This window comes from Geotrypetes seraphini, chromosome 3, assembly GCF_902459505.1.
Source record: "Geotrypetes seraphini chromosome 3, aGeoSer1.1, whole genome shotgun sequence".
Lineage (NCBI taxonomy): Eukaryota > Metazoa > Chordata > Amphibia > Gymnophiona > Dermophiidae > Geotrypetes > Geotrypetes seraphini.
In genome coordinates, this window is record NC_047086.1 from 324,701,573 (window position 1) to 324,726,917 (window position 25,345).

General features: G+C 42.4%; 1 protein-coding gene across 4 annotated transcripts in view; it reads left to right on the top strand.

Annotated features, from left to right (window-relative positions):
• Positions 1-25,345, top strand: part of RIN2 (Ras and Rab interactor 2) — a 188,349-nt gene that overhangs the window by 77,087 nt on the left and 85,917 nt on the right. For all 4 annotated transcript variants that reach the window (XM_033939684.1, XM_033939685.1, XM_033939686.1 and 1 more), the window contains one exon: positions 13,551-13,662. In XM_033939684.1, the coding sequence (XP_033795575.1) occupies positions 13,551-13,662 (112 nt within the window). The remainder of the gene's footprint in view (positions 1-13,550; positions 13,663-25,345) is intronic.

Consider the following 25,345-nt stretch of genomic DNA (forward strand, 5'->3'; position numbering starts at 1 on the left):
CTGCTGAGTCTTTTCAAGTAAACTATTAGAAGAAGTCATATCCAATTTTAATTTTTCTAATTCTTCTGAGTGGTGGATAAGTTTATTTTCAGTCTGTTGGAAATTGGGACTAATTACCTACCCAAAATTTGCTACCAGGTCCCAAAGGGCTTCTCAGGTCACCTCAGCAGGTTTATCCCAAAAAGTAGCTTGTATTGTACTGCAGTCTCTCACCTTCCTTGGTTTGTTAAATTCCCAGAATATATATATTAGCCTTCTAGTCTTCTTTGCACTCCTCTGCATCAAAGAGTTGTAGCTAGTGCCTTCATTAGCATAGGATGGTAATTTTTATGCATATTTTATTTGCAAACAGAAGTATAGAACATGCAAATTAAAATGTAAGCACAACCATGTGTTATGCTTTGTACTTCTTATTACATTGATCCTTTAGTGATAGTTCTGTGTTGGTTTCAGGTTTTTATTAAATTTGCTTAACTGCTTAAAAGATAAGCAATCCATATAAAGTACAATTCAAAATTAAAAGGTAGAGAAGAATGCCATAATAAAATATTAAAAGAAAAGACTAAATATTTGTGGCTCTAGGTCCCCAGTTCATAGATACCCTCAAACACCCCCCAAATCAGTTCATAACAAAATCTGGAAACATTTTCTAAAATAAATAGGCCTTTAACTGGAGATCAATGGTGTATTACTATTTAAAAAGGCAATAGAAGACCTTCAATCACTATCCTCACTGGAAGAATACCAGGAGATCAAAATAGTATACAAATTAAGTTTTATTACATATATATATAAATATTTCTAGCCATAATCATTGATTAAGTACAGAGTTTGAATCAATACGTTACCGGTTATTGCATCACTCCGATGGGGGACCACATTCAGGAGGCTTATTCAATATGTCATCACACAGCTCGTCAGCAATGGAAAAAAATGTCCCTACTTTTCTTTCTGGGAAGGCAATATTTATATACATCCCCTCCTTGTATCTGAATGCCGGGAGGATGTTTACCAATCAATATACTCCTAGCCTGCCTCGTGAACTAATTTCCCATCCCAATGTCGGGAGGATGTTTACCAATCAGTATGTGTTAGAAACTCCTAGCCTGCCTCGTGAGCTAATTTCCCATCCCTTCCTTGTGGATGTTTACCAATCAGTATGTGTTAATACCAATCTGACTACACATCCCCCCTCTTATGGATTTAAGCTAACTGAATGCTTGTGGATTGAGTTAACTGAATGCCGGGAGGATGTTTATCTAGCTTAGCTCGTGTGCTGACAGTGACCTGCTCTCATAATAGGTGCTGAAAAATTTCTGGCCTTGCTCGTTCTCATAACAGCTATCATGGATCCTAGGCAGTGTCATTCAATATTAATAATCCTTTCATATCATACGTTTCACATTCATATCACAAATGGATATATTTGAATAAGAACTTATGTACTTTGAATCACACTTGGTAAGAAGTGCAATAGAGGCAATGTTCCTAATTTATATCGAGCAGCTGGAGCTGCCTAATGTCTCCTGTATTATAGAATTAAATTCCAATCCAGAAGCTGCTGTGTTCAGCATCTCAAAAACTTGGGATCTCTGCAATGGAATAGTGAGGAAGGTTAGTGCTTGGGATAGTGGCACCTGACATTGACTTGCTATGCACCCCCTACTCTTCCTCACCATGCTGTACACCTGCCCCCGCATGTGAAAAATGCTGCTAGCGCTAGCAAACATTTCAAGAGGTACGCAAGGGGGCAAAGAGGAGGAGAGGCGCTGGTGCCCCTGCAAAGACAGCGCCTGGGTTCGGATGTCCCCACCACCACTACACCACTGGATCTTTGCAGTACTCATCCTTTTGAAAGAGGATCTAGAAGAGGGAAGAACTGTTTCATTGCATTTTTAAACATGTACTCTAACTCACAGTTCTTCAACCGCCGGTCCGCAGAAAATTTCTGCCGGTCCGCACAGGGTCGGCGAGATCAAGTCGGCAGTTAAATTTCCTGCCGACTGCAGTTCCTGCTCATTAATGTTCCTCCCAGCCTCGGGCGATTAAGATAGGCTGCCGACGTAGGGGCCTTCCCTCTCTGAGTCTCGCCTGTTCGGAAACAGGAAGTTGAAACAAAATAGGCGGGACTCAGAGAGTGAAGGTCCCGACGTTGGCAGCCTGTCTTGATCGCCGCCCCTGCCGAGTTGCTGAAGAGGGCCGCGGGGAAGTTATAAGTAGAATGGAGAGAGCTGCAGATACAGGTGCAGGTGGAGGGAGATGGTCAGCGTGTGCGAGTAAGATCCTGGTGAGCCTTCACAGTGACTTCCTTCCCTCCCACCAGCTCTCCTACTTGCCAGGGCAGTGATTTACCGCAAGTACTGAGAGCTGCTGGAAGGGGAGACAGCCACTGTAGGAGGCAGGAAAGCTGCTGGATAAAGGGAGAGCTGTTACTGGACTTGGAGAGAGTTAGAAGGAGAGATGCTGCTGGGAAGGGAGGAGGGAAAGGGATGGGAAGAGAAGAGAGTTAATGTTGGATAGAGGGAGGAGGGAAGGGAGAAGAAGGAAAGATGCTGCTGGAAGGGGAGGAGGGAAAGGGATGGGAAGAAAGTTAATGTTGGATAGAGGGAGGAGGGAAGGGAGAAGAAGGAGAGATGCTGCTGGGAGGGGAGGAGGGAAAGGGATGGGAAGAGTTAATGTTGGATAGAGGGAGGAGGGAAGGGAGAAAGAAAAAAGGAAGGAAACAGCTGGCAGGGAGATTACAGGAGGGGAAGGGGGTCAGGGTGGAATGGAGAGATCAGATGAGGGAAAGGGGAGAGAGAGGAATGAGAAAGTAGAGAGACATTGATGCTGGAAAGGGGTCAGCAGAGAAATGAGAAAGGGATAAAGATACTAGATCTGGTGTAGGAGAGATAAAAATGAAGAAGGCAGTGAAGCTGGAATGAATGATGTAAAAAGGAGAGAGGAGGAACAGGCTGGATGGACAGGGAAGAGGGGCATAGAAAGAAGTCAGATACATATGGAAGGGGGAGAGGGCAGACATTGGATGGAACGGGCAGATGCTGGAAGGAAAAGAGTGAAAAGAAGATGAAAGCAGAAACCAGAGATAACAAAAGGTAGAAAAAAATAATTTTATTTCTATTTTGTCATTAGAATATATCAGATTTGAAATATATATCCTGCTAGAGACATAACTGGGGACTGCAGTATTCTGTTAGCATGATATTTCTATGTAGCATTCTATAATACCTTGGCTTGTTCAGTTTTCTTGATAGTAGAGGGGATATATGTGAAGGGGAGGGGAGACAGGGGTTTTGCTGGTCCATGCTCTGAATATTTGTATTTATAAAATCACAATTGTTCAGAATATTGTTTCTTTTTATACTTTAATAAAATATGTTCAATATAAAATCATAATTGCGGCTTGTGCAGATGGGATCAGATGGTTTGCGGGGACCGAGCTCACGGAGATGGGGCATAAACGGGGTTTTTAAATTTTAGTCCTAGTAGTTTGCCGGTCCACAAAATAATTCTTTTATTTCTGCCGGTCCACGGGTGTAAAAAGGTTGAAGAACACTGCTCTAACTTGTTTAAAGACAAGTTAGAACTACAAATCTGTAGCCGCAATGAAGCTCAATAGGCTTGGCCTCTCCCTAAGCACCTGAAGCTATTTAATAATCCTAAAAATAAATTCAGCCTTTCTGCATGCTCTCTACTTGGTCGGCCTTGCTCTTTCACAGGAGTTGTCAGTGCTGCAATTTTCCACATTGGGTAGATTGGTAATTTCCATGTGATATTTTACCTAAAAGAGAAAAAATGAGATCCAGCTAAAAAGGACTAAGGACTCTTTTTTTTTTTTATTGCTTGAATCATTTTATGTATATGTTTTAATGGTTTAAATTCCTTTAATAAATTTACAGTTGTTCCAAAGGCTGATGTGTACAGTCCCTTCCCCACTTATGTTTTGTTCCGTCATACGTGGAGTTTGTATTTTCCTTTCTGTTATGAAAAAAGAGGTAGACCAGAGATAGGCCTCAAGAATGTACCCAAGTGGTCAGTATCTGCCAACATCTTTGTTTTGTTTCTTTTTTTTTCATAAATAATTTCAAAAATACATTTTAAAGAGAGAATGTAAGTGCAAAGTGATGCATATGGGAAAGAGGAACCCGAACTATAGCTATGTGATGCATGGATCCACATTAAGAACATAAGAACTGCCATCTCCAGATCAGACCTTCGGTCCATCAAGTCCGGCGATCTGCACATGCGGAGGCCCAGCCAGGTGTACACCTGGCGTAATTTTAGTCACCCATATCCCTCTATGCCTCTCGTAAGGAGATGTGCGTCTATTTTGCTTTTAAATCCTAGAATGGTCGATTCCACAATAACCTCCTCTGGAAGAGCAGAAAAAATATCTTGGTGTCATTTTGAGGATACATTGAAACCCTCGGCTCAGTGTACAGTGATGGAGGCTAAGAAAGCAAATATAATGTTAGGAATTATTAGGAATGGAATGAAAAATAAAGATGAAAATATTATAATGCCTTTGTATTGTTCTATGGTACAGCCATACCTTGAATACTGTGTGCAATTCTGGTCGCTGTATCTCATAAAAGATATAGCAGAATTAGAAAAGGTACAGAGAAGGGCAACAAAAATGATAGAAGGGATGGGACGACTCCCTATGAGGAAAGGCTAAAGCGGCTAGGGCTCTTCAGCTTGGCGAAGAAACGGCTCAGGGGAAATATGATAGAGGTCTATAAAATACTGAGTGGAGTGGAAAGGGTAGATGTGAATCGCTTGTTTACTGTTTCCAAAAATACTAGGACTAGGGGGCATATGATAAAGCAACTAGGTAGTAGATTTAAAACAAACCGGAGAAAATATTTCTTTACTCAACATATAATTAAACCCTAGAATTCGTTGCCGGAGAATATTGTAAAATCAGCTAAACAGGGTTTAAAAAGGTTTGGATAATTTCCTAAAAGAGAAGCTCGTAGGCCATATTCTGTTTGACGTCATATATAATTCTATTCTGTGAAAATATGTCCTGGGAGGGAGCAACAGGCCCCTCCAGTTCTCATAGAGATCATATATGTGCTGGTGAGGATGTCCAATCCCTGCTAGTTGAAGGTACCAATGTTGCAACCACATCCACCCTCTCTCCCACAGCAAATTCTCAGCTGCAGCAGCAGTTAGAGGATGGCAGTGTCCTGACGCACAACTCGTGTGTCTCTTCCTCATATAGCTGCCCTTGTTGAAGCCTCACATGTGGTAAGTTCTATTCATGTTTTTTGTGAGATTATCAATAGGATCTGCAGGGTTTTAATATGGCATAGCTACAAGCAGCATAGAACCACATGGGTTGTACATTGGGCCACCAACATCACCTACTTGCTGTTTTGGCTGAGGCCGGGAAGAGGAGATCAATTAGAGAGGGCCCATAGCTGCTGCAGGTGATATGGAAATGGCTGATCTGTTTCAAATGGCTCATGACTATTGCAGCTTGAGGGAGCAGACAAAACAAACTGCTTGTATGGCCTGTAGACTGCTTGTAGGGGGGATGACTGCTTGTAGGGGGTACGAGGAGGAGGATGCTGGTGCTGTTTGGACTACATTAGTAAAGAGGTGATGTGTGAAGAGGAACAGTTGCGATGCCTGGTACAAAAGGCAACATAACAAATGCAAACAAACAAAGAGGGTGATGGGGTTGGGGAGATGAAGGAGGAGAGCTCTGGTGCTGGTGAGGAAAGGCAGAAAAGAGGGATGTTTATACTGGCCATGGTAGGGACACAGGGGGGAGAGGATTGGGAGGGGGAACAAGGTAGCATATGGTGGTGGAAGGTAAAGAGACTGGTGGTATTGTATGAAACAGACCTGTATGCCTAGTGTCACCCTTGCTAAACTTGGGTGACCAAAAAATATGGATACTGGCCACATCATTGCATAGAAAGAAATTTATATTGGGCTGGAAACTTATAACTTTATACCAATAATTATCCATATAAAGGTATTTCCAGTGCAATAGGTAAAGACATTCTAGACATGTGGGTTATCTCCCAATGGCTGCCTGCCATATGCAGAAGGAATCCACTCCAGATTTTTTCTGTGGCTCTCCTCCACTTCATTGGAAGCTCTAGCACCACCTGCAGTTTTTCCCTTCTGCATGCATGCCTGAAGGAGTGTTTCTGTTCTGCTCTCTCTTTTTTTCTTATTTTCTTCGGTGTTCTTCTTATTTTCTTTGGTGTTTTGGGGGATTTCTTTGTGCTTGGAGTAATTCTTCAGCTCTGTCTGCATAGAGAGCTTATGGACTTCAGTCTGCAGCTGATAGGCTGATCCCTGGGGGTAACTGTTAGCCAGCCTGCATTTGTTTCTTGGGAGCTTGGGACCATTCCTGTTTTTTTTCTCTCCTCTTACTTGAGGGTTTGAGCAAAGGCAGTTTGGCAGACCTAGGAGACTCAGCGGTGTATTGCAGGGTGCTAGCAGACTGTGGTATGCAGATCTGATGTGTCTTTGCATAGATCACGGTCTTCAGTTGCGGGCTCTTCCAGACCTTCTCTCTCAGGGTCCAGTCTTCCATGCTATTGAGCGTGTAGCATTAGAATGCAAAGGATATTCTAATGTAGACATTTCTAATCTTCTGAAGACTAAGAAGTCAACTTTTGTGTGTGCCTAAGCTAAGGCATGGAAGACTTTTCAACATTAATGCGACAGGAAAGTGTGGAGCTGTATTCTACTCTGGTGCTAGCCTTTCTCCAGGTGGGCCTCAACAAGGGCCTTACCGTAGTTTCCCTTCATGTCCAAGTCGCTGGGCTCTCTTGCTTCAGAGCCTGGAACTGTAGCCCTTCAATTGTGTCTCACTGTGACGTGGCCAGATTTCTGAAAGGTGCTCTTTACGTTAGACCTCCAATCAAACCGACGTTCCTTCATGGGACCGTAACTTGGTTTTATCTGGCCTCACCAACATTCCATTTGAGCCTATGAAAGATGCTTCTTTCTTAGATCTAATGCTCAAAGCAGTTTTTCTGGTCGTCATTACCTCAGTGAGACATGTCTCAGAACTCCAGGCTCTATCTTGTAGACGGCCTTTCTTGAGGATTTCAGAGATGGTGATCTCTCTCTGCATGGTTCCTTTGTTTCTGCCGAAGGTGGTGTCTGCATTCCATGTCAATCAGGAAGTGTGTTTGCCTGTTTTTCAGCCTACTGGTTCTAGGAAACGAACACATTTTGAAGTTGGATGTACGCAGAGTTCTTCTGCATTATCTAGAGGTTACAAATAAGTTTCATCTCTCTGACCATCTTTTTTGCTGACTCGTTTCCAAGGCCACTATTTCCAGATGGATCTATAAAGCCATTTTGTCAGCCTACTTTCTTTGTGGCAAACAATCACCTGTTTCTGTTAAGGCGCATTCTACCAGAATTATGGCCGCCTCATGAGCTGAGGCTAGGGTGATCTCTCCTGATTTGTAGGGCAGCTACTTGGTCCACTCTGCACACATTTGCCAAATTTTACGGAGTGGATGTGGTGGCAAGACAGGACACTGCTTTTGGGACCTCAGTCTTCAGGGTTGGCACAGTCAGCCCACCCTAAATTTTTGGGACTGCTTTTGTATGTCCCACATGTCTAGAATGTTGCACCTATTGCACTGGAAAAAGAGATTATGTCCTTACCTTGATGATATCTTTTCTAGTAGGTAGGTACCCTGTCCTTCCTGTGCCTGCCTAATGTCTCATTCTGTTTATGCTTCTCCAAGTTGATTCTTGGATACCAGTCAGCTCTTTGAGCTGGGAAGAATTCTGTATATGTTCCTTATACATGCAGGGGTCTTTCCTGAATTCCTTTGCTTTTGTTCACTGCTAGTTATTGAGTTTTACATGCTGCTTCTTGGGATGGTTCCCCTTGGTGCCCCTACTTCATGTCCTGTGTTGGAGCTCTTGGTGCTTGGGTTCTAACTTCAGATAGTGCTAGAACTCCCAGTAGTGGCAGTTGTACTTTTACTACTGCTGAATTTATATACATGTAAGGATAATGTTATCTGTGTAAAGTTATACCTACTATTTATCTGTTGGCATTTAAATGTATAAATTATACAGAGAGGCTGAATGTTGCCACATTCTGTTTAAACTTATTCTCTGCCTCTAGAACAGGGATCTCAAAGTCCCTCCTTGAGGGCCGCAATCCAGTTGGGTTTTCAGGATTTCCCCAATGATCTCATGCATATTCATTGGGGAAATCTTGAAAACCCGACTGGATTGCGGCCCTCGAGGGACTTTGAGACCCCTGCTCTAGAAGTACCCTGGTCTCTCCTTTATTTATTTATTTATTCAGTTCTCTACCATTCTCCCAGGAAAGCTCAGAACGGTTTATTCAGTTACTCAAGCATTTTTCCCTTTGCCTGTTTAAATTTTGACTGTATGGCACCTTAGATAAAATTTAAATGTCAGGTGTCAAAGAGAATTAAAACTTAATGAAAAAACGTATTCAGTTGTACACACTGTCAATGACACAAGTTTTCTTCAAAATTTCCCCAATACAAATCATCTGTTGGACTAAGGCCTCTCTAAGAAGTAATCCCCACATCTAGATAGCTACAGTACTTCAGATGTATTGACTTCCTATACATGTAAATAATTTTTGAGAGCTACTACATACAGGGTGTGATCCATATTAGAGAGTTGCGTGGGGACAGGAATCCCCTTCATCCCTGCCAGGACTCTATCCCCGCCCGCCCCCCGCAGGATTCCCACAATCCCCGTTCCCATGCAGACCTCTAATCCATATCACATAGAGATTGCAAGGAAGCAAGGAGAAGGAGTGGTTTTGTTAGACCTAAAATATTGATGTGTATTCCCCAAATTACAAAGGGAATATATGTGGATTTAAAAAATTCTAGACCTTAGTATTTACACCTGACCTGAAGCATATAAATCCCCGCTTGAAGGGGCAGGTACAAAGGCTGAGACAGCATTCTCCCGCCCCTAACATCTACAGTGCTTTCAGCCTTCCCTCATTCCCTCTCCAGTATGCATCAAAGAACCCTAGCCTCCCCCTCCCCCCTAGCTGTGGGTCTCTGGTATCTAGTGGGGAACTGGATCAGAGTCCAGGTTCAGAATGGTGCTCCTGACCCCTAGTGGTAGTCTTGCAGAGGATGGAGACAGAGCTGGCCTAACCAAGAGACAGCACTACATTGTCACCTAGAGTAGCAACCTTTTGTGGAGGGGATGCCAGAGCAAAGTTCTGAGACCATAAAACTCAAAGGAAACTGCAGTGGATAGTTCTACCAGCAAGGAGTGTGGGCTTTTTTCATATAACTCATTTTGAAGTGATAGTTACTATGGGGGAGGGGCATTAAAGCTAGTTGGAAAGGGGCATAAAGTTGGAGGTTTGCCTATAGCAATAAATAAACTTGTACCAGCCCTGGGTGGAGAGTAGAGAATGACACGGGGATAAATTTTCCTCAACCCCACAGGAACTCAATTTCCCTGTCCCCACGAGTTTTGTCGCTGTTCTGTCCTTGTCCCGGCCCCATTCCTGTAAGCTCTGTATTAACTGCACAAGCCTCAAACAGTTACGATTTTAAAGTGTTTTAGGCTTATGTAGATGAGGACAGAGCTTTCAGGAATGGGACAGGGATAGGAAACAAACTTGCGAGGACAGCAAAAAATTTGTTCTCGTGTGTTGAGGGGAGGGTTCTTGGATGTTTTGGGAGGATCAAAGGGGTACTGAGTTTGGGGATGGATGCTGTTTAAAGCAGAGATTTCAAAGACAGCTTCCGTGCAAATTTGAGAGAAAGCAGGACACATTAACCACTTGGAACTTTTCAAATAGCTGCTCCTGCTGGGTATAATGGGACATCAATGTGCAGTTTTGTATTTCTTTGTGTATTTGGCAGTGCCTTTGTAAAATACATGTGAATTTTCCACATCTAATTGGACATCTTTTCTTCTCCATGACCTATTTATAAAATTGGCCTTCACGACCACTTGAGAATGTGATTTCTGTTATTAATGTACCTGTGCACATAGCATATGATTCCTTACAGATGAGTTATATACCCCAACTGTCGTGTTTGCAGAAACCATCAATCATTTTTTTCTGTCTGTGCCCTTGTCTCTCTGGGCAGTGCCCCCTCTCCTCAGTTTTAACTCTGCAGGCAAGTTGAAAAGATGTCTTTTCATCTGCTTTGCACTAGATTTTTTATTTTTGGGTCTTTGTCCAATCTTTTATCAAGGGTCTTTGTGTTAAGAGGTTCCCAGTAGTCGTGGGACAGCTTTGCTGGGAGAAGGGTCAGACATTGGGGGTCTGTAGCCATAAAGGCCACACTTAAAAAAAAAAAAAGTACCTAGACCAGCCTGTGTAACACTTGAGAGCTCGGGGTCAGGTCCTCTAGGAGCACTACTTGCCCCTGCAAAGTTAGGCACTGGAGCGCAGGCTGATTTGACACCACAACTGGCCTGGGAGGCTTGGAGGAGGTTGGTTGTGTTCCCCCACCCCCCGAAGAATCATGTGGAAGAGTGAGGGGTTGAGGGTTTCAGGTTTTTGGAACATGAATAAAAGGCAGCCCGAGGAGGCAAGCTGCAGGAGCCACCCTTTGCTTACCTGAGTCATAAATACCTTCTTCATTTCCAATTGCAGTGACAAACTGATGCAGGCACAGCACATGGGTAGATCTGTGAGTACAACTCAATATTGTCTATGGGAAAATCAGGTTGGCACTTTTGGTTTTGCTCCCATGGACAGTTTTTTGGCACTAAAATGTGACAGCGGCAACAACCATCTTGGATTTCCTTCTGCCTCAAATTACCTCAATTTTGGTGGAAATCAATTTTTATGAACTCCTCGGTTGGTTTAGATCCCATTATCATGCCAGTTTTGCGCTGGTTGGTTGGCTGAGGAAGCTGCCATGGAGCACGTGAGGAGGGGTGGGTGGGAACCATGGGCTTAGCCCCCTCTGGTTACTCCATGAATCGAGAGGGGCAGAAAGCTTGAGATCTGGATTGTAAAGCCCTGTTAAAGCCTCTAAATCACAACTTGGCATTGCCTGCAAAGCACTTTTGTGCAGATGCCCCTGAAAGGAGACATGTGGTAGACTGACACAGGTCTTTGGCCAGGATTTTGTGATTTTCATGTATGCGACTTACCAGAAGCGCAAAGGGTTGTCGGCGCCATCTGAAAGCTAATCAAGCTCTGCTCAGAGGAGATTTTCCTTCTGAGAGTAAGGCTCTGTGACAGCCGATAGAGCTGTAATAGCTGGAGATCCAGTTGAAAAAGGACTGGGATGATTTGGAGTCAGATGAGATTCTACTCTCCCAGCATGCTACTTCCCTGGAGGATTTAGAGTCTCAGTTTGGATCAGAGGTCGGTGGGAGAGGAGAGGATCTGACACTGCAGGATATTCAAACCAGCGGATCTGATGGAGGTGATTACAGTCTCTTTGTGGGAATTGAATCTAGAGTCCATACAAGATTCTGCTGCCCAGCTCTTGCTGCTAAGCAGTACTGAGTCTCGGTCGATAGGTTTTTTCTTCACACCCAGAGATTACCAGGATGATAATGGAGCAATGGGATTCACCAGGGCGATGGGGAAATTGTCTCCCATGGCTTCTGATTGCCAGCAATTATTCCTCTGCCTAAGGTGGTTTCTCTAGCATTAGTTTCTAAGAGAACTTATCTACCTAATGAAGGAGGAGTGGTCCTGAAGGATACTCAGGATCACAGAGTGAACTTAGTCCTCAAGAGGCAGTTTGAGGCCTTAGCATTAGGCCTTAATGATATGGCTGCAGCTTTCTTGTGATGCAGGTCTGCCGTAGGATGCCTCGCCAGACCCGGCCATAGGGGAGGTGGCGTGCCCTCCTGTGGTATTGGCCAGTGTGGACTATGTGGCAGATGATATTTACATATTTACAACATGCTCAGGGTCATGAGTAAAGTGTCGGCTTATGCAATCTCCACCAGTAGAATGCTCTGGTTCAGGCAGTGGGCGCAAGATTTGGCATCTAAAGCCACCTTGAGCAAGCTCCCTTTGAAGGGTCAGTGCTTTTTTGGAAAAAGACTGAATGACCCGAGGACCAGTTTGATGGATTGTTGTCTTAAGTACTTGCTATGTAGTAAACTATGAGGCTGCCAGAGTTCCTGCCATGGTTCCTTATGCAGCTACAGAAAACTGTGTTATGTGCGGGTTCCTCGTCACAGTGGTCCTTTCAGGGCTCTAGACAGAGGTTTGGAGGCTCCAGAAGAGCCTCGCAGCTGGTTCTCGTTCAGCACATACCTAGAGGTAACAATGATGCCAGGTCAGCCTCTGGGATCCCCCACATAGGAGGGAAATGTGGGTGCAGATTTCTTCAGACCAGTGGGTCCTGGACATCATTCAAGAAGGATACAAACTCGAATTCTGTCAGTCCCTCGGGGAGACCAGCCTCTAAATCTGTTTTCTGTTGGATCCTCATGATTGTTTCCTCAGAGCAGAATTGCCATGAAAACTCACTCTACCAGAAGTGTGGCTTTTTCCTGGGCAGATTCCAGGGCAGTGCTACCCAGTGAAATTTGTAGGGCAGCCACTTGGTCTACTGTGCATACCTTTACAAAATATTACAGAGTAGACATGACTGCTCAAGTGGACAGAGCTTTCGGATCCTCTGTGCTAGGCACAAGCTCATCCGTCCCGCCCTAGGCTAGAGAGGCTGCTGGTATGTCTCATCCGTAAGGAATCATATGCTGTTTGCACAGGAAGGAAGGATTAGGTTGTTACCTTGATAATCCTCTTTCCTGTAGAACAGTATATGATTCCTTATGCCCTGCCCTGTCAGATGTCTGTTATGCCTGCATTGACCAGAGGATGTGGTAAGAGCGGACAGCATAGCTGGTTTTAAGAAAGGTTTGGATAAGTTCCTGGAGGAAAAGTCCATAATCTGGTATTGAAAAATACATGGGGGAAGCCACTGCTTGCCCTGGATCAGTAGCATAGACTATTGCTACTCCTTGGGTTTTGGCTAGGTACTAGTGACCTGGATTGACCACCGTGAGAATGGGCTACTGGGCTTGATGGACCATTGGTTTGACCCAGTAAGGCTATTCTTATGTTCTAGGAAGAGTATCCAGCGGCTTGGCTCGAGGCAGCCAAGGAGAAACAGAGTCATTTGAATGCCAGCATCAATATCAGCACATTTTATTTTGTTAAGAGCTGTACCAGTGTAAGTGACAGTTGCACACAGGCAGGTGGTTGCTTTCTCCACTGTTTGTTGCCCTGTTGGGTACTTGTTTATTAACTCTTGTTTACTATTGCAGAACAGATCAAACTTATCTGGATTGGGGAGTTCCCTGAGACCCCCCCTCCCATTTTTGCATTTCCTCTCCTAGGGGTTTTCACTTGCTTAGGTATGGACTGAGGAGAGGGGACGCTGCCCAGAGAGACAAAGGGGGGGGGGGTGTGGAGAGAAGAAAATGATTGATGTCCTCTGCAAGCAACTTGTAAGTTGAGGTGCATAACCCATCCATAAGGAATCGTATGCTGTTCTACAAGAAAGAGGATTATCGATGTAAGAACCTAATCCTTCTGTGTCCTTTCTTAACAGAGCTTCCTGGTTAGGAAGGCTGCAAAATTGCAAAAAAAATTTTTATCCCTCCGCCTACCCAATGAATCTGGGTCCTGCCTCAAGGAATTTGCAATAAAAGAAAGCTCCTACAGTGAGTATTCCTATTTTAACCATCAAGTTTTATATTTGTTACTCATGAAGCGCACCTTGAAAATTTTTAGATCAGGGTGTGATTAAAAAGTCAAATAATGGTAACTAAAGAATTGCAGAATTGTGTCGGAATTATATTTGCTAGAAGATTACATGCACTTTTGGCAAATTTATGCACCCCATTCACAGAAGCATATTCTTCCCCCCTTTTGCGGGGTTTTTTCACTATAATTTTATTAAAGCACATTCCAAAAGCAGATACATCAGTACACAAAGTACTCATCCCCCAAGCATCTTAACACCCATAGAAAGAAAAGCATACAACAGATATCATCATCAACTATTCCATAATTTGATTCACAAAACAAGAACAAATCCCAGTACAAGAGCTACAAATCCCAAACTATTCCCCTTTTCTATTGCATCTCACCTCACCTCCTCTACCTTCCCTTTGCTTCTCTCCCCTCCCCTTTGAATATTAGCCATAGTAAAAGCTTAGGTATTTGTATTTTATAATAAAGAATAGCAATCACTCCCCTCTCACATGATCCCCAGTTGATTGAGTGTTGACTGATTCACATGACCCCCCCTTGTTGATGGAGCTCACACCAACTGGAGTTTTGGTCCATGTAACGTGACTTTTCCTATCTGGATGACTGGTTGATCAAGGCTTCATCATCGCTAAGTCAGCATGCCATCAAATCAACAGTTCATTTGCTGGAACTGCTAGGGTTTGTAGTGACCCAGATGTTGGAATTTATAGGAGCTCTCTTGGATACTACTCAAGATCAAACTTTTCTACCTCAGCAGAGAGTCGACAATCTCCATCAGCTGTGTTGCACAATTTCCTCACTACCACACATATCGGCATGTCAAATGTTATGTCTCCTTGGCCACATGGCCTTGACAGTCCACGTCACTCCCATTTACACATCTCTACCTCAGAATACTGCAATTGACTCTCTCAACCCAATGGTCTCGGGCCACAGGATCTCTGTTCCAACACAAGTCACCTTGGATTTCTGGCATTCTCTTCAATGATAGAAGCTTCCATCCAACCTCATCCAAGGTCTCCCCTTCCAGCTCCCCCCTCATCAGAAAGTTCTCACCACAGATGCTTTAATGTTAGGCTGGGGAGCTCATCTCGATGGCCTCCACACTCAGGAGTCTGGTCTTCTCATGAGAAAACTCTCCATATTAATCTCCTCAAACTCAAAATAATACACAATGTTCTCCAAACATTCCAAGAGCATCATCTTCATCAAATAGTCCTCATCTGAACTGACAATCAGGTCACCATGTTCTATCTGAAAAAACGAGGAGGCACAGGATCTCATCCTCTCTGGAAGTGATCCAGATTTGGACTTGGGAAACTGCTTGTGGCATCCTAAAGGCAGTTTATTTACCAGAGAAGCAAAATGTGTTGGCAGACTTCTTCAGCCCCACAAGTGGTCTCTCAGCATGTCTGTCCTATGCCAGATCTTTTCCAAATGGAGGACTCTAGATATAGATCTTTTTGCTCCCTCCCCCCAACAACAACAAACTTCCACTCTTCTGCTCTAGACTCTATGCCCCTAATTGCCTGGAAATGGATACCTTCCTCATCAACTGGGGGAACAGATTCATATTCTCTCCAATACCTCTCATCAGGAAAATTCTACTTGAACTTCACTAGCATCGGAGCACCATGGTCTTCCTTGCACTCTGCTGGCCATATCCACCATGATTCCTTCTTCTGCATCTTTCAAGTCGGGAACCCTACAAATTGCAACTCTTTCCAACACTACTCACACATAATGAAGGCTCTCTCCTTCATCCCAATCCTCATTCATTGATACTGACAGCATGGTATCTCTCACTGAGCACATAAATGGCTACACACTTGCTGCTTTAGTCTCAGCTATTACTGAAGCATCCAGGAAACCCTCAACACAAAGAAGGTAATGTTTCAAATAGACTACATTCACTGGCTGGTGTGGCCTCTTGAACCTGTAACATGTCCATCTTTTCTGGACTACCTTCTTCACCTTTCCAATTCAGGCTTAAAGACTAACTTGGCTTGAGTTCAGCTCAATGCCATCAGAGTGTTTCTACTTGATAAGAAGCCACTTTTTGTTCCTCCCTTGGTATCCAGATTCATGAAAGGACTTTAACATGCTAAACCACATATCAAGCCTCCAACCGTTATGTGGACAATGAATAGTATACTGTATTACCTGGATACGAATTATATCGCAAAGATAGACTAGATCAAATGGGGGGGGGGGGGGGGGGGTGTTGCACTATATGTCAAAGAGGGAATTGAATAAAATCAAATAAACATTCTGCATGATATAGATAGCAGTGTGAATCCATATGGACAGAAAATCCATTTGTGAAAGGAAGGATTCTTTTTGGCAATAAATGTGGTATATAAAGTTTTTAATAAACATAAAGGTAGGGTTATACTACCATCCCCTGGGACAAAATGAGTAGATAGATGAAGAAATGTTTTCAGAGATTAGGAAAGCTGGAGAATTGGGCAACACTATAATAATGGGTGATTTTAATTACAAAAACAACAAAAATATAATAGAACAGAATGTGCTAGCACTAGTTTGGGGAAATTAACCACATTAGCGTTGTAACCACATTAGCATTGTAACCAAATTATCTTTTAACCCAATCCTGAGTCAAAAAGAGGGAAGAACAAATTTAAAATTAAATGTGGAGAAAAAAAGATCTCAGTTCAGCTTCATGGATCTTAAAAAAACTCCACACATTTATATCAATTCTTCCATCAATCTTCAATTCACACTTCTATCTTTGGTTAACAGCCAGAATCTTTAGCTTCATCTAAACCATACAGTAAAAAGTAATGTCAAAGTTCCACAACAATAGATGAGCATGCAGAAAAATCAACTTAGCTGAAATGAGTCCCGATTCCACACTGCATGCAAAAACGGCTGCCCTTGATGTTATCCTTCCACTTCGGGTTCCTCAGTGCTGCCATTCAAACTGCAGTCAGGCTCCTGGGATCGAGCCTTCCTTCACCTGACAAAGAAATCTCTTTCGCAATCCTGCTGCGTCAGGGGTGGCACAAAGTAGACTGCAAATGCTCAAAGTGAAGAACTAAATTTGACGAACAAGCTGTACATTCTGTTCTATTATATTTTTGATGTTGTAAGTGTGCTACCTAGATTTAATAGTGGTATGATTTCAGTTACCCCAGCATTGACTGGTTAAATGTTACATCGGGAAGTGTTAAGGTAGTAAAATTTAAAGATGTCATAAATGACTGCTTCTTGGTCAGGGAACCAATAAGAGGGGGAGTTATTTTAGATTTGGTCCTTAGTGGAATGCAGGGCATCGTACATGAGTTAACTGAGTTGAATCCACTGGGGAACAATGATCATAACATGATCAAATTTGAGCTGATATCAGGAGTGACGTCGCAAAATAAATCTACTGTAGAGGTGTTTGATTTTCGAAAGGGCAACTAGGATAAAATGAGGAAAATGGTTAAAAAGAAGCTAAAAGGATCTGTTGCAAAGGTTAGGACTGTAAACCAGGCATGGATGTGATTTTAAAATACCATCATGGAAGCCCAGACCAGATGTATTCCATGTATCAGCAAAGGTGGAAAAAAAGAGGAAACGAGAGCCGGCATGGTTAAAAGATAAAGTGAAAGAGGCCATTAGAGCCAAAAATGCATCCTTTAAAGAATGGAAAAAGTATCCAAATGAAGAAAATAGGAAGCGACACAAGCACTGCCAAGTTAGATGCAAAGCACTAATAAAGAAAGCTAAGAAAGAATATGAAGAGAAACTTGCAAAAGAGGCAAAAACTTATAGCAGTTTTTTTAGGTATATCAGAAGCAGAAACCCTGTGAGGGAATCCATGGGACCATTGGATGATCAAGGAGCAAAAGGGGAACTCAGGGAGGATAAGACCATAGAAGAGAGGCTGAATGAATTCTTTGCTTTGGTCTTTACGGAAGAAGATGTAAGAGATCTACCTGAATTGGAAATGAATTTCAAGGGTGATGATGTAGAGGAACTGAAAAAACTCTCAGTGAATCTAGAAAATGTACTAAGCCAAATTGACAAGTTAAAAAGTGATAAATCGCCTGGACTGGATGTTATACATTCCAGGGTACTAAAAGAACTCAAACATGAAATTGCTGATCTGCTGTTGGTGATCTATAACCTGTCGCTAAAATCGTCTGTAGTACCTGAAGATTGGAGGGTGGCCAATGTTACACTGATGTTTAAAAAGGATTCCAGGGGAGATCCGGAAAATTACAGACTGGTAACATTACTTCAGTGCCGGGCAAAATGGTGGAAACAATTATAAAAAATAAAATTGTGGAACACATAGACAAACATGATTCAATGAGACAGAGTCAGCATGGGTTCAGCCGAGGGAGAAGATCTTGTCTCGCCAATTTGCTTGACTTCTTTGAAGGTGTGAATAAACATGTGGATAAAGGTGAGCCGGTTGAAGTAGTGTATCTAGATTAGTAGTAGAATAGTATGGAATATAAATAAATAAAAATAGAATAGAATAGCGCACAGTGCTAGTGTGTAAAGGCTATTTGGATGGAGTGGTTACCACCATTCTAAAATGCAGGACAAAGTCAACTGTAGCAGCATATGCGAAGCCTGGAAGTGCTTCCCAACTTGGTGCACTCAGAAGAGTGAAGACCTGAGCTCGGCTCCAATCTCGGTGATACTCGCCTTTCTCTAGGAAGGTCTAATAAAAGACTTAGCAGATGGCTGCATGAAAGTTCAAATCACGGGGCTCTCCGGTTTTGTGCCCAGGATTAATAAGAGCACCATAGCCGCACATCTGGATGTAGCCAGATTTTTTTGAAGGGTGCATTATGGCTCCGCTCTCTGGTACCATAGACTTTTCCGAAATGGAATCTTAATTTTGGCTTCCGGGCACTAGGGAGAGCACCCTTTGAACCTTTGGACCAAACTTCTTTGCTGGAACTCACCATCAAGATGGTATTTTTGGTGGTGATCACCTTTGCCTGAAGAGTGTTGGAGCCTCAGGCTTTGTTTCTTAGAATTACGGAGTAAGGCGTGGTCTTGTACACACTCCTATTTTTCTTACTGGAACTGGTTTCTAACTTCCACATCAACCAGGAACTTTGCTTGCCTGCCTTCACACCCTCTGGATCAAGAAAAAGTTATCGGTTGCTGAAGTCATTGGATGTGTACAGACTCTTACTACGGTATCTAGAAGCTACAAACCAATTTTGATTGTCAGATCATATCTTTATACTGGCTGGGGCGGCCCCTAAAAGTCAACAACCTCAAAAGCGGCTATTTCAAAATATATATATAGCCTATATTGGAAGTGAAAAATGTCTGCCTATATCTGTAAAGGCACACGAACGAGAAGTAAGAACATAAGCAGTGCCTCCGCTGGGTCAGACCAGAGGTCCATCGTGCCCAGCAGTCCGCTCACGCAGCGGCCCATCAGGTCCAGGACCTGTATAGTAATCCTCTATGTATACCCTTCTATCCCCTTTTCTTTCAGAAAATTATCTAATCCTTTCTTGAACCCCAGTACTGTACTCTGTCCTATCACACCCTCTGGAAGCGCATTCCAGGTGTCCACCACCCTTTGGGTGAAGAAGAACTTCCTAGCATTGGTTCTGAATCTGTCCCCACTTAATTTTTCCAAATGCCTTCTCGTTCTTGTAGTTCTTGAAAGTTTGAAGAATCTGTCCCTCTCCACTTTCTCTATGCCCTTCATAATCTTGTAAGTCTCTATCATGTCCCCTCTAAGTCTCCGCTTTTCCAGGGAAAAGAGCCCCAGTTTCTCCAATCTTTCAGCATATGAAAGGTTTTCCATACCTTTTATCAAACGTGTTGCTCTCTTCTGAACCCTCTTGAGTATCGCCATATCCTTCTTAAGGTACGGCGACCAATATTGGACGCAGATTCTCCAGTGTTGCTTCTTCACGGGTGGAATCTTCAGCAGTGTTCCCAGAAGAAATCTATAGAGCTGCCACTTGGTCTTCTCTACATATGTTCACAAATTTTTACAGAGTAGACATGGCAGCCAAACAGGACTCCACATTTGGATCTTCAGTTAAGACAGCAGGCTCATCTGTCCCACCCTAAGCTTGAGGGACTGCTTTGTTATGTCCCACTTGTTCAGGAATGGAGTGTCTGTTGCACAAGAAGGAAAAATTAAGTTTTTACCTCATTAATCTTCTTTCTAATAGACAGACACTCAATTCTTGAAGCCCGCCCAGTCAGATGTGCATTCATCTACTTACTGCCTCAATGATGTCTGGCAATTCAGACATATTGTTTCTTTCTTTTTTCCAGCCTTGACAAGAATAGAGGCCACAACTACTGCATTGAAGAATCTAGGGGTATCTATGAAATCTCTACACTCTTAGTGCAGGTTGTGCTCATTGATGACTTGTTAGTTTTTCACCTTGTAATGTATTGCAAATGGTTAAGTTTGGTTATCTATTATATGTTTAATGATGTGAGCAGAATAGATGTTTCTAAGGGAGTATTCCCATACCCTTCCCTATTCTATTTCCTCTCCAGGGCTGATCATCTGCTTCGATACGAACTGAGGGATTGATGGACAGCCCAGAGGGGATAGGAGGCAGTGCAAAACAATGTTAATGAAGCTCCCTACAAGAGTTCTTGCGAGATGCGGTTGACTACCCACTCGTTCAGGAATGGAATGTCTTGTCTCCCAGAAAGAAGATTAACAAGGTAAGAACCTAATCTTTCCTTTCTGCATCTTTACCACTATCCTTTCATAATTTAATTGTATTTTACTGTAAACCGCTTAGGTCTGTAATATGCTGATGCAGTATAACAAATACTAATAAAACATAAACATATCCTGCAAACTGCATCACTCCGCATACTGCACTAGCTCCAAACACTATGCCTTCCCTTCTCTACTACACCAGTATTTCTCAACTCAGTCCTGGAGCACTTCCTTGCCAGTCAGGTTTTCAGGATATCCACAATGAATATGCATGAAATAAATTTGCAAATAATGGAGGCAGTGTAAGCAAATCAAGTTTATCATACTCATTGTGGATAGCCTGAAAACCTGACTGGCAAGGGGGTACTCCAGGAACGAGTTGAGAAACACTACTACATCACAAACTGGCCCACCCCCAAAACTACCTCCCTGCAATTGCCCCAGCAACCTGCAAACTTCCCTATCCCCAAAACCTAAATCTGCAACTATCCTATTACATTAGTATTTATGGATACCTAATATGCCCCAGAAGGAGTTCAGTGCAATTTACAATTTAGAAGAGCTTGGCTATATCCAGGGACACATGGAGTTCATGACAAAGATAACATGGTTTGTGTTTATGTAGGCATATGATTTGGAGAGAAGATTGGCTATATCTGGTGATATAGTTTTGATGTGGGTGTCACTTTCTCGGTTTGTAGGGAGCTTGATCATTTTATCGAGATAGGAGAAGTGATTTGTGCCTTGTTTAGCTTCTAGTGGTTGTAGCCTGTTTGTTGGGGGAGGGGAGTAGGGTCTTTTCCAAACAGGTTTCTAGGCCTTTACAAAGGTTTTGGTAGGAGGGGTTTTTCCTTAACTATGCTGATAAAGGATTCTACCATTGTGCTGCCAGGTATGGGAAGGTTATAGAGTGAATTGTTTTGTATTTGATTCTTCTGGTTTTTGGAAATTTTATTCTCATATGGTTGCTGATCGGGTTGTATTTGATTCCTCTGGGATTTGGAAATTTTATTCTCATATGGTTGCTGATCGGGTTGTATTTGTCTTTAGGTGGTATTTCAATTAAATTCAACATCTAGTCTGGTGTTTCACCATGGAAGATTAAAAAGATCAGTGTACATAGTTTAAAAATACACCTTGATTTGAGGGGGAGCCAGTGTAGTTTGAGGTACAGGGGTGTCACTTTGTCATAATTGGTTGCTGAGAAAATCTCCCCACAAACTACCCTAACATCAAAAAAATGCACCCATGCAAATACCCCACCACTCTTAAGTCTCACTTCTATAAACTATCCCTGCAACTGCAATCCCACCCTACAAAGTGTTCCCACCATCACAAAGCTAACTCACAACTGAAGGGACACGTATCAGAACTTTAGTAAGTGTCCTTAGGCATATGTTGTTTAAAGATGCAAAGGTAGGCCCTGTTTATCTTTCCCTTCTTTGAAGACAGGTAATGTTTAAACAGAGATAAAGTGAAGTGAATTCAATTGTTTTGTTAAGCCGTATTTACAGACAGCTTTAGTTAAGAAGCTCTGCTGGTCAAGGCTTTTTCTTACCTTTTGGACTTCAATCTCTAGCTAGGAAAAATGCTGATGTGTTTAAAGTTTCATGTGACCTTACGTCACATGCCATCACATGCTGGCAAACCTGATTCGTATAAATATGTGAAACTCATAATAAAAGACGGACATATTTGAAAGATGGTTTCTGGTCTTTAAGATGTGTCCCCAGGTACCTGACTTGCAAATGACAGAGACAGAGAAAGTATGGGGCAGGAATTGGGACCTGAATCCTTTTCAGTTGGGGGCACGTCCGCGATGGGCAGATGATATCACCGGTATTTTGTGAGTATTTCTGAATTTTTTCTGTTCTTTAATACTCACTGGGTAGTGGTGACCTGTACCCAACCCTTTATTTTAAGTTCAAGCTTTGGGTTCTATTATGGAGTTTTTTTGGGGAAAAATCACGGGGTACTTTCGGTAAGCACCCCTCATATATATAAGCAGCTGCCATTCTTTCGGAAAGAATGAAATTATTTATAGAACCCCCCTGCCCACTCTGTCATTTGTAAGGTTTTTTATAGAGTATAAGATTTTATTGTCTCTTATTACTGTACCTCGCTTATAAGGTAAGATAAGCGAATATTTTTGCATTGTTATATTGCTTTTGTAATGAGTCATAAAGGCACTTACTCCTAGACAAATGAGACTTGTACGGCTGTGTGTGTGTATGACATTTTTGCTCCCATCTTTCTGTGTCACCAATGTTTACCACTGAGGTAGGACATGCTGTTATGTGGAATGAATTGAAAGCGCTGTTTGAATCAGTCTAAGATCTTTCCCTTGTAGTTTGTACACAAGCACTATTTCTTGTCTTCCTTTTGATCCTGACTAATTTTGTGCGTTTCTTCTACCGGCTGCTTTCTTTGTGTTCTGTGCTGGATCATAAAAAAAAAAAAGAAACAAGAAAAAGAAAAATTCCGTTTTAAAGGTTTTCTTTCTTGTGCAGAGCAAAGCTAATCTGTTCTTTGCTTTCATTATCAGGGTCTGTGCATGAATGTTTTTGTCCCTTCCCCCAGACTTCTCTGTTTGGGCTTCCACTGACCCCCTATAGTGCTTCTTTGAAGTTACTCATTCTTGGTTTTATAAAGCAGTAAGGTGAGATTCCACTGCTTGTCTCTTGACTTTTCTCCGGCATTATCAAAACCACCATCTCTTCTTATAATACGCCCATCGCTCTTGTTGTCAAAGCTCATGGCATTCCTCGTTTCGTCCTAGATTTAGGGCTGTTAATGTTTTGGTAATTCTCATTGCACTTATGTTTCTTCCACCATTCCACCGGCAGCCAATGATTTTTTTCTGTCATTGTCCTAAAGAATGTTTTATTTTTAATCCCTTTGGTGAGGCTGCCTTCACCTTTAAGCAACAGTATACCTAATGTGGAATGTCCTTCGGGCTATTCTACAAGTCATGCACTGCCCCTCATGGTCCTATTCTTATTTTGTACAACTTTTGTGTTCCATAATTCTAGAGACCTGTCAGGCTGATAGTTTGTACCTTTTATAATGATTGTCTGTGTGTGGTCACAAGGTGTCATGAAATAAACTGCACTGGTGTACATCTGAAGTGAAATACCTGGGTTTTGTCCTGTCTCATGGTCAGAGGAAAATCTGCACTTTCTGCACTGCTGCTATTCTGTGTCTGCCCCGCCCAGCTACCAAGAAAGACATGCTTACTTTTCTTGCTATGATTGGTCACTGCCGCCAATGGATCTCTGCTTGTTCCTTCTATGACCAGATTTTGAGACAGACCCTGGTTTCTGAAATGACTGCTCTTATCAGATGGACTTATGAAATGTCGGACATTTAAGATGTGCTTTGGTTTCTAGCTCAAGTTTGGGTTTCCCTGTTTATGCCCACATGTTTTATCTCTTTGTTTGGGACTATTGTAACACCATGAAGGGAGAACATGGCGGTAAATTACGCTCTGTTGCCTTTTTTTATAGTCACTCCTGTTCAAGAAAGCCCTGGCTGCTTGTGCTATTGTGGTAGAGATGGTTACTTCTCTGATCCTAGGTCACCCCATTACCCTTCATACTTTTCACGATGTTCAAGCCCTTCTTTTAAATAGGCTTTTGGGTCTCACGGGTGAACAGGATTCTCTTCCTCTCTTTTTTCACAGCTCCCTCTGAATTTGATGCCTGGTATTTGGCAGGTGCCCAAAGCCGCCCTTCTGGACGGACTTTGGTGCAAAGAGGGGAAACCCTGGATACCAGCTGCTAGCTCTCCCTTATTCATTGCCCAATATCATGGTATTGGTTATCGTAGTGCTCGCTCGACATTTTAACTTCTTGCTAGTGATATTTTCATTCTTGACCTTTTGCTCCTTGATACAGAGATATATAGCTCAATAATTACAGCTGGCACGGTTGTGAATTGAAAATAAATTGGAAAATACAATTCCTTTCTATTTTTTTTAGCTGAAGTTAGGATGTTGCTAATTTAAAATGTTTTTGTCCGGATGTATACATAGCCATCCCAGATCAGTTTTGGCACAGATATTTCTGGTGTTTTCCACGGGTCCTCTTTATCACTGCAGAGATAGAGACGCTCCAAAGAGACATTAGCTTTATGCCTTTTTTCAAATATGAGATGGTTATGATATACATTATTTGTTGTTTTGGTTTTTTTTATATCAATGTGTTTATTTGCAGAGTTAAATTCAGCCCTGCACACTTGACAGATGAAGAAATAGCTCCACGTTTAAAAACTTTATGTTTTGTCTGTGTCATGTCTACTTGTCTTAGTTTAGTGGGTACCCCAGGATACATAATATTGGCCATTTCTAGAGCTCTTTTTCCACTTCTTACTAGCCTAACTGCGCAATGTTCTTTTACTTTTAGCTTTTATATTCTGAATGAAGTTTAGTTAAGGGTTATATGTTTAAGAAAAAAGCTTTACTTTATACAGCGTTTATTTCGTGGTGTTCCTTACATATGATCCATTCAGTATACATTTCTGAATACATTCAGTACATCAGTATGGTCTCTCTGAGGTGCATAATAAGTTATATGCAGCACGATAAAAACATATCCTTTTGGATTGTTCAATTAAGAACCTTAAGTAAGTGAGTATTGTCTCTCTTTTGCCATGGCTATGCTAAGTGAATGAATTGGTATTGTGCATGTTGCCACATTCAGTACAGGCAACATGGTTTCTCTTGTTTTCTATCTCTTATTTGGATCACATTGGAGTACAGCTGCTGAATGATATTTGGAATGCTTTTCAAGCATTTCTTTTCAAGTATCTCTTTCTGTATGCACAGACATCTGGCTGCTCTCCCTTTGAGGTTCTCACGGGATGACCTTTCCCCGCCCCATGGGTAGATTTTCCCTTGATACAGGAGGAATACGTCCAAAAGCTAATTGAAATATTAGGGCTTGTTCAAA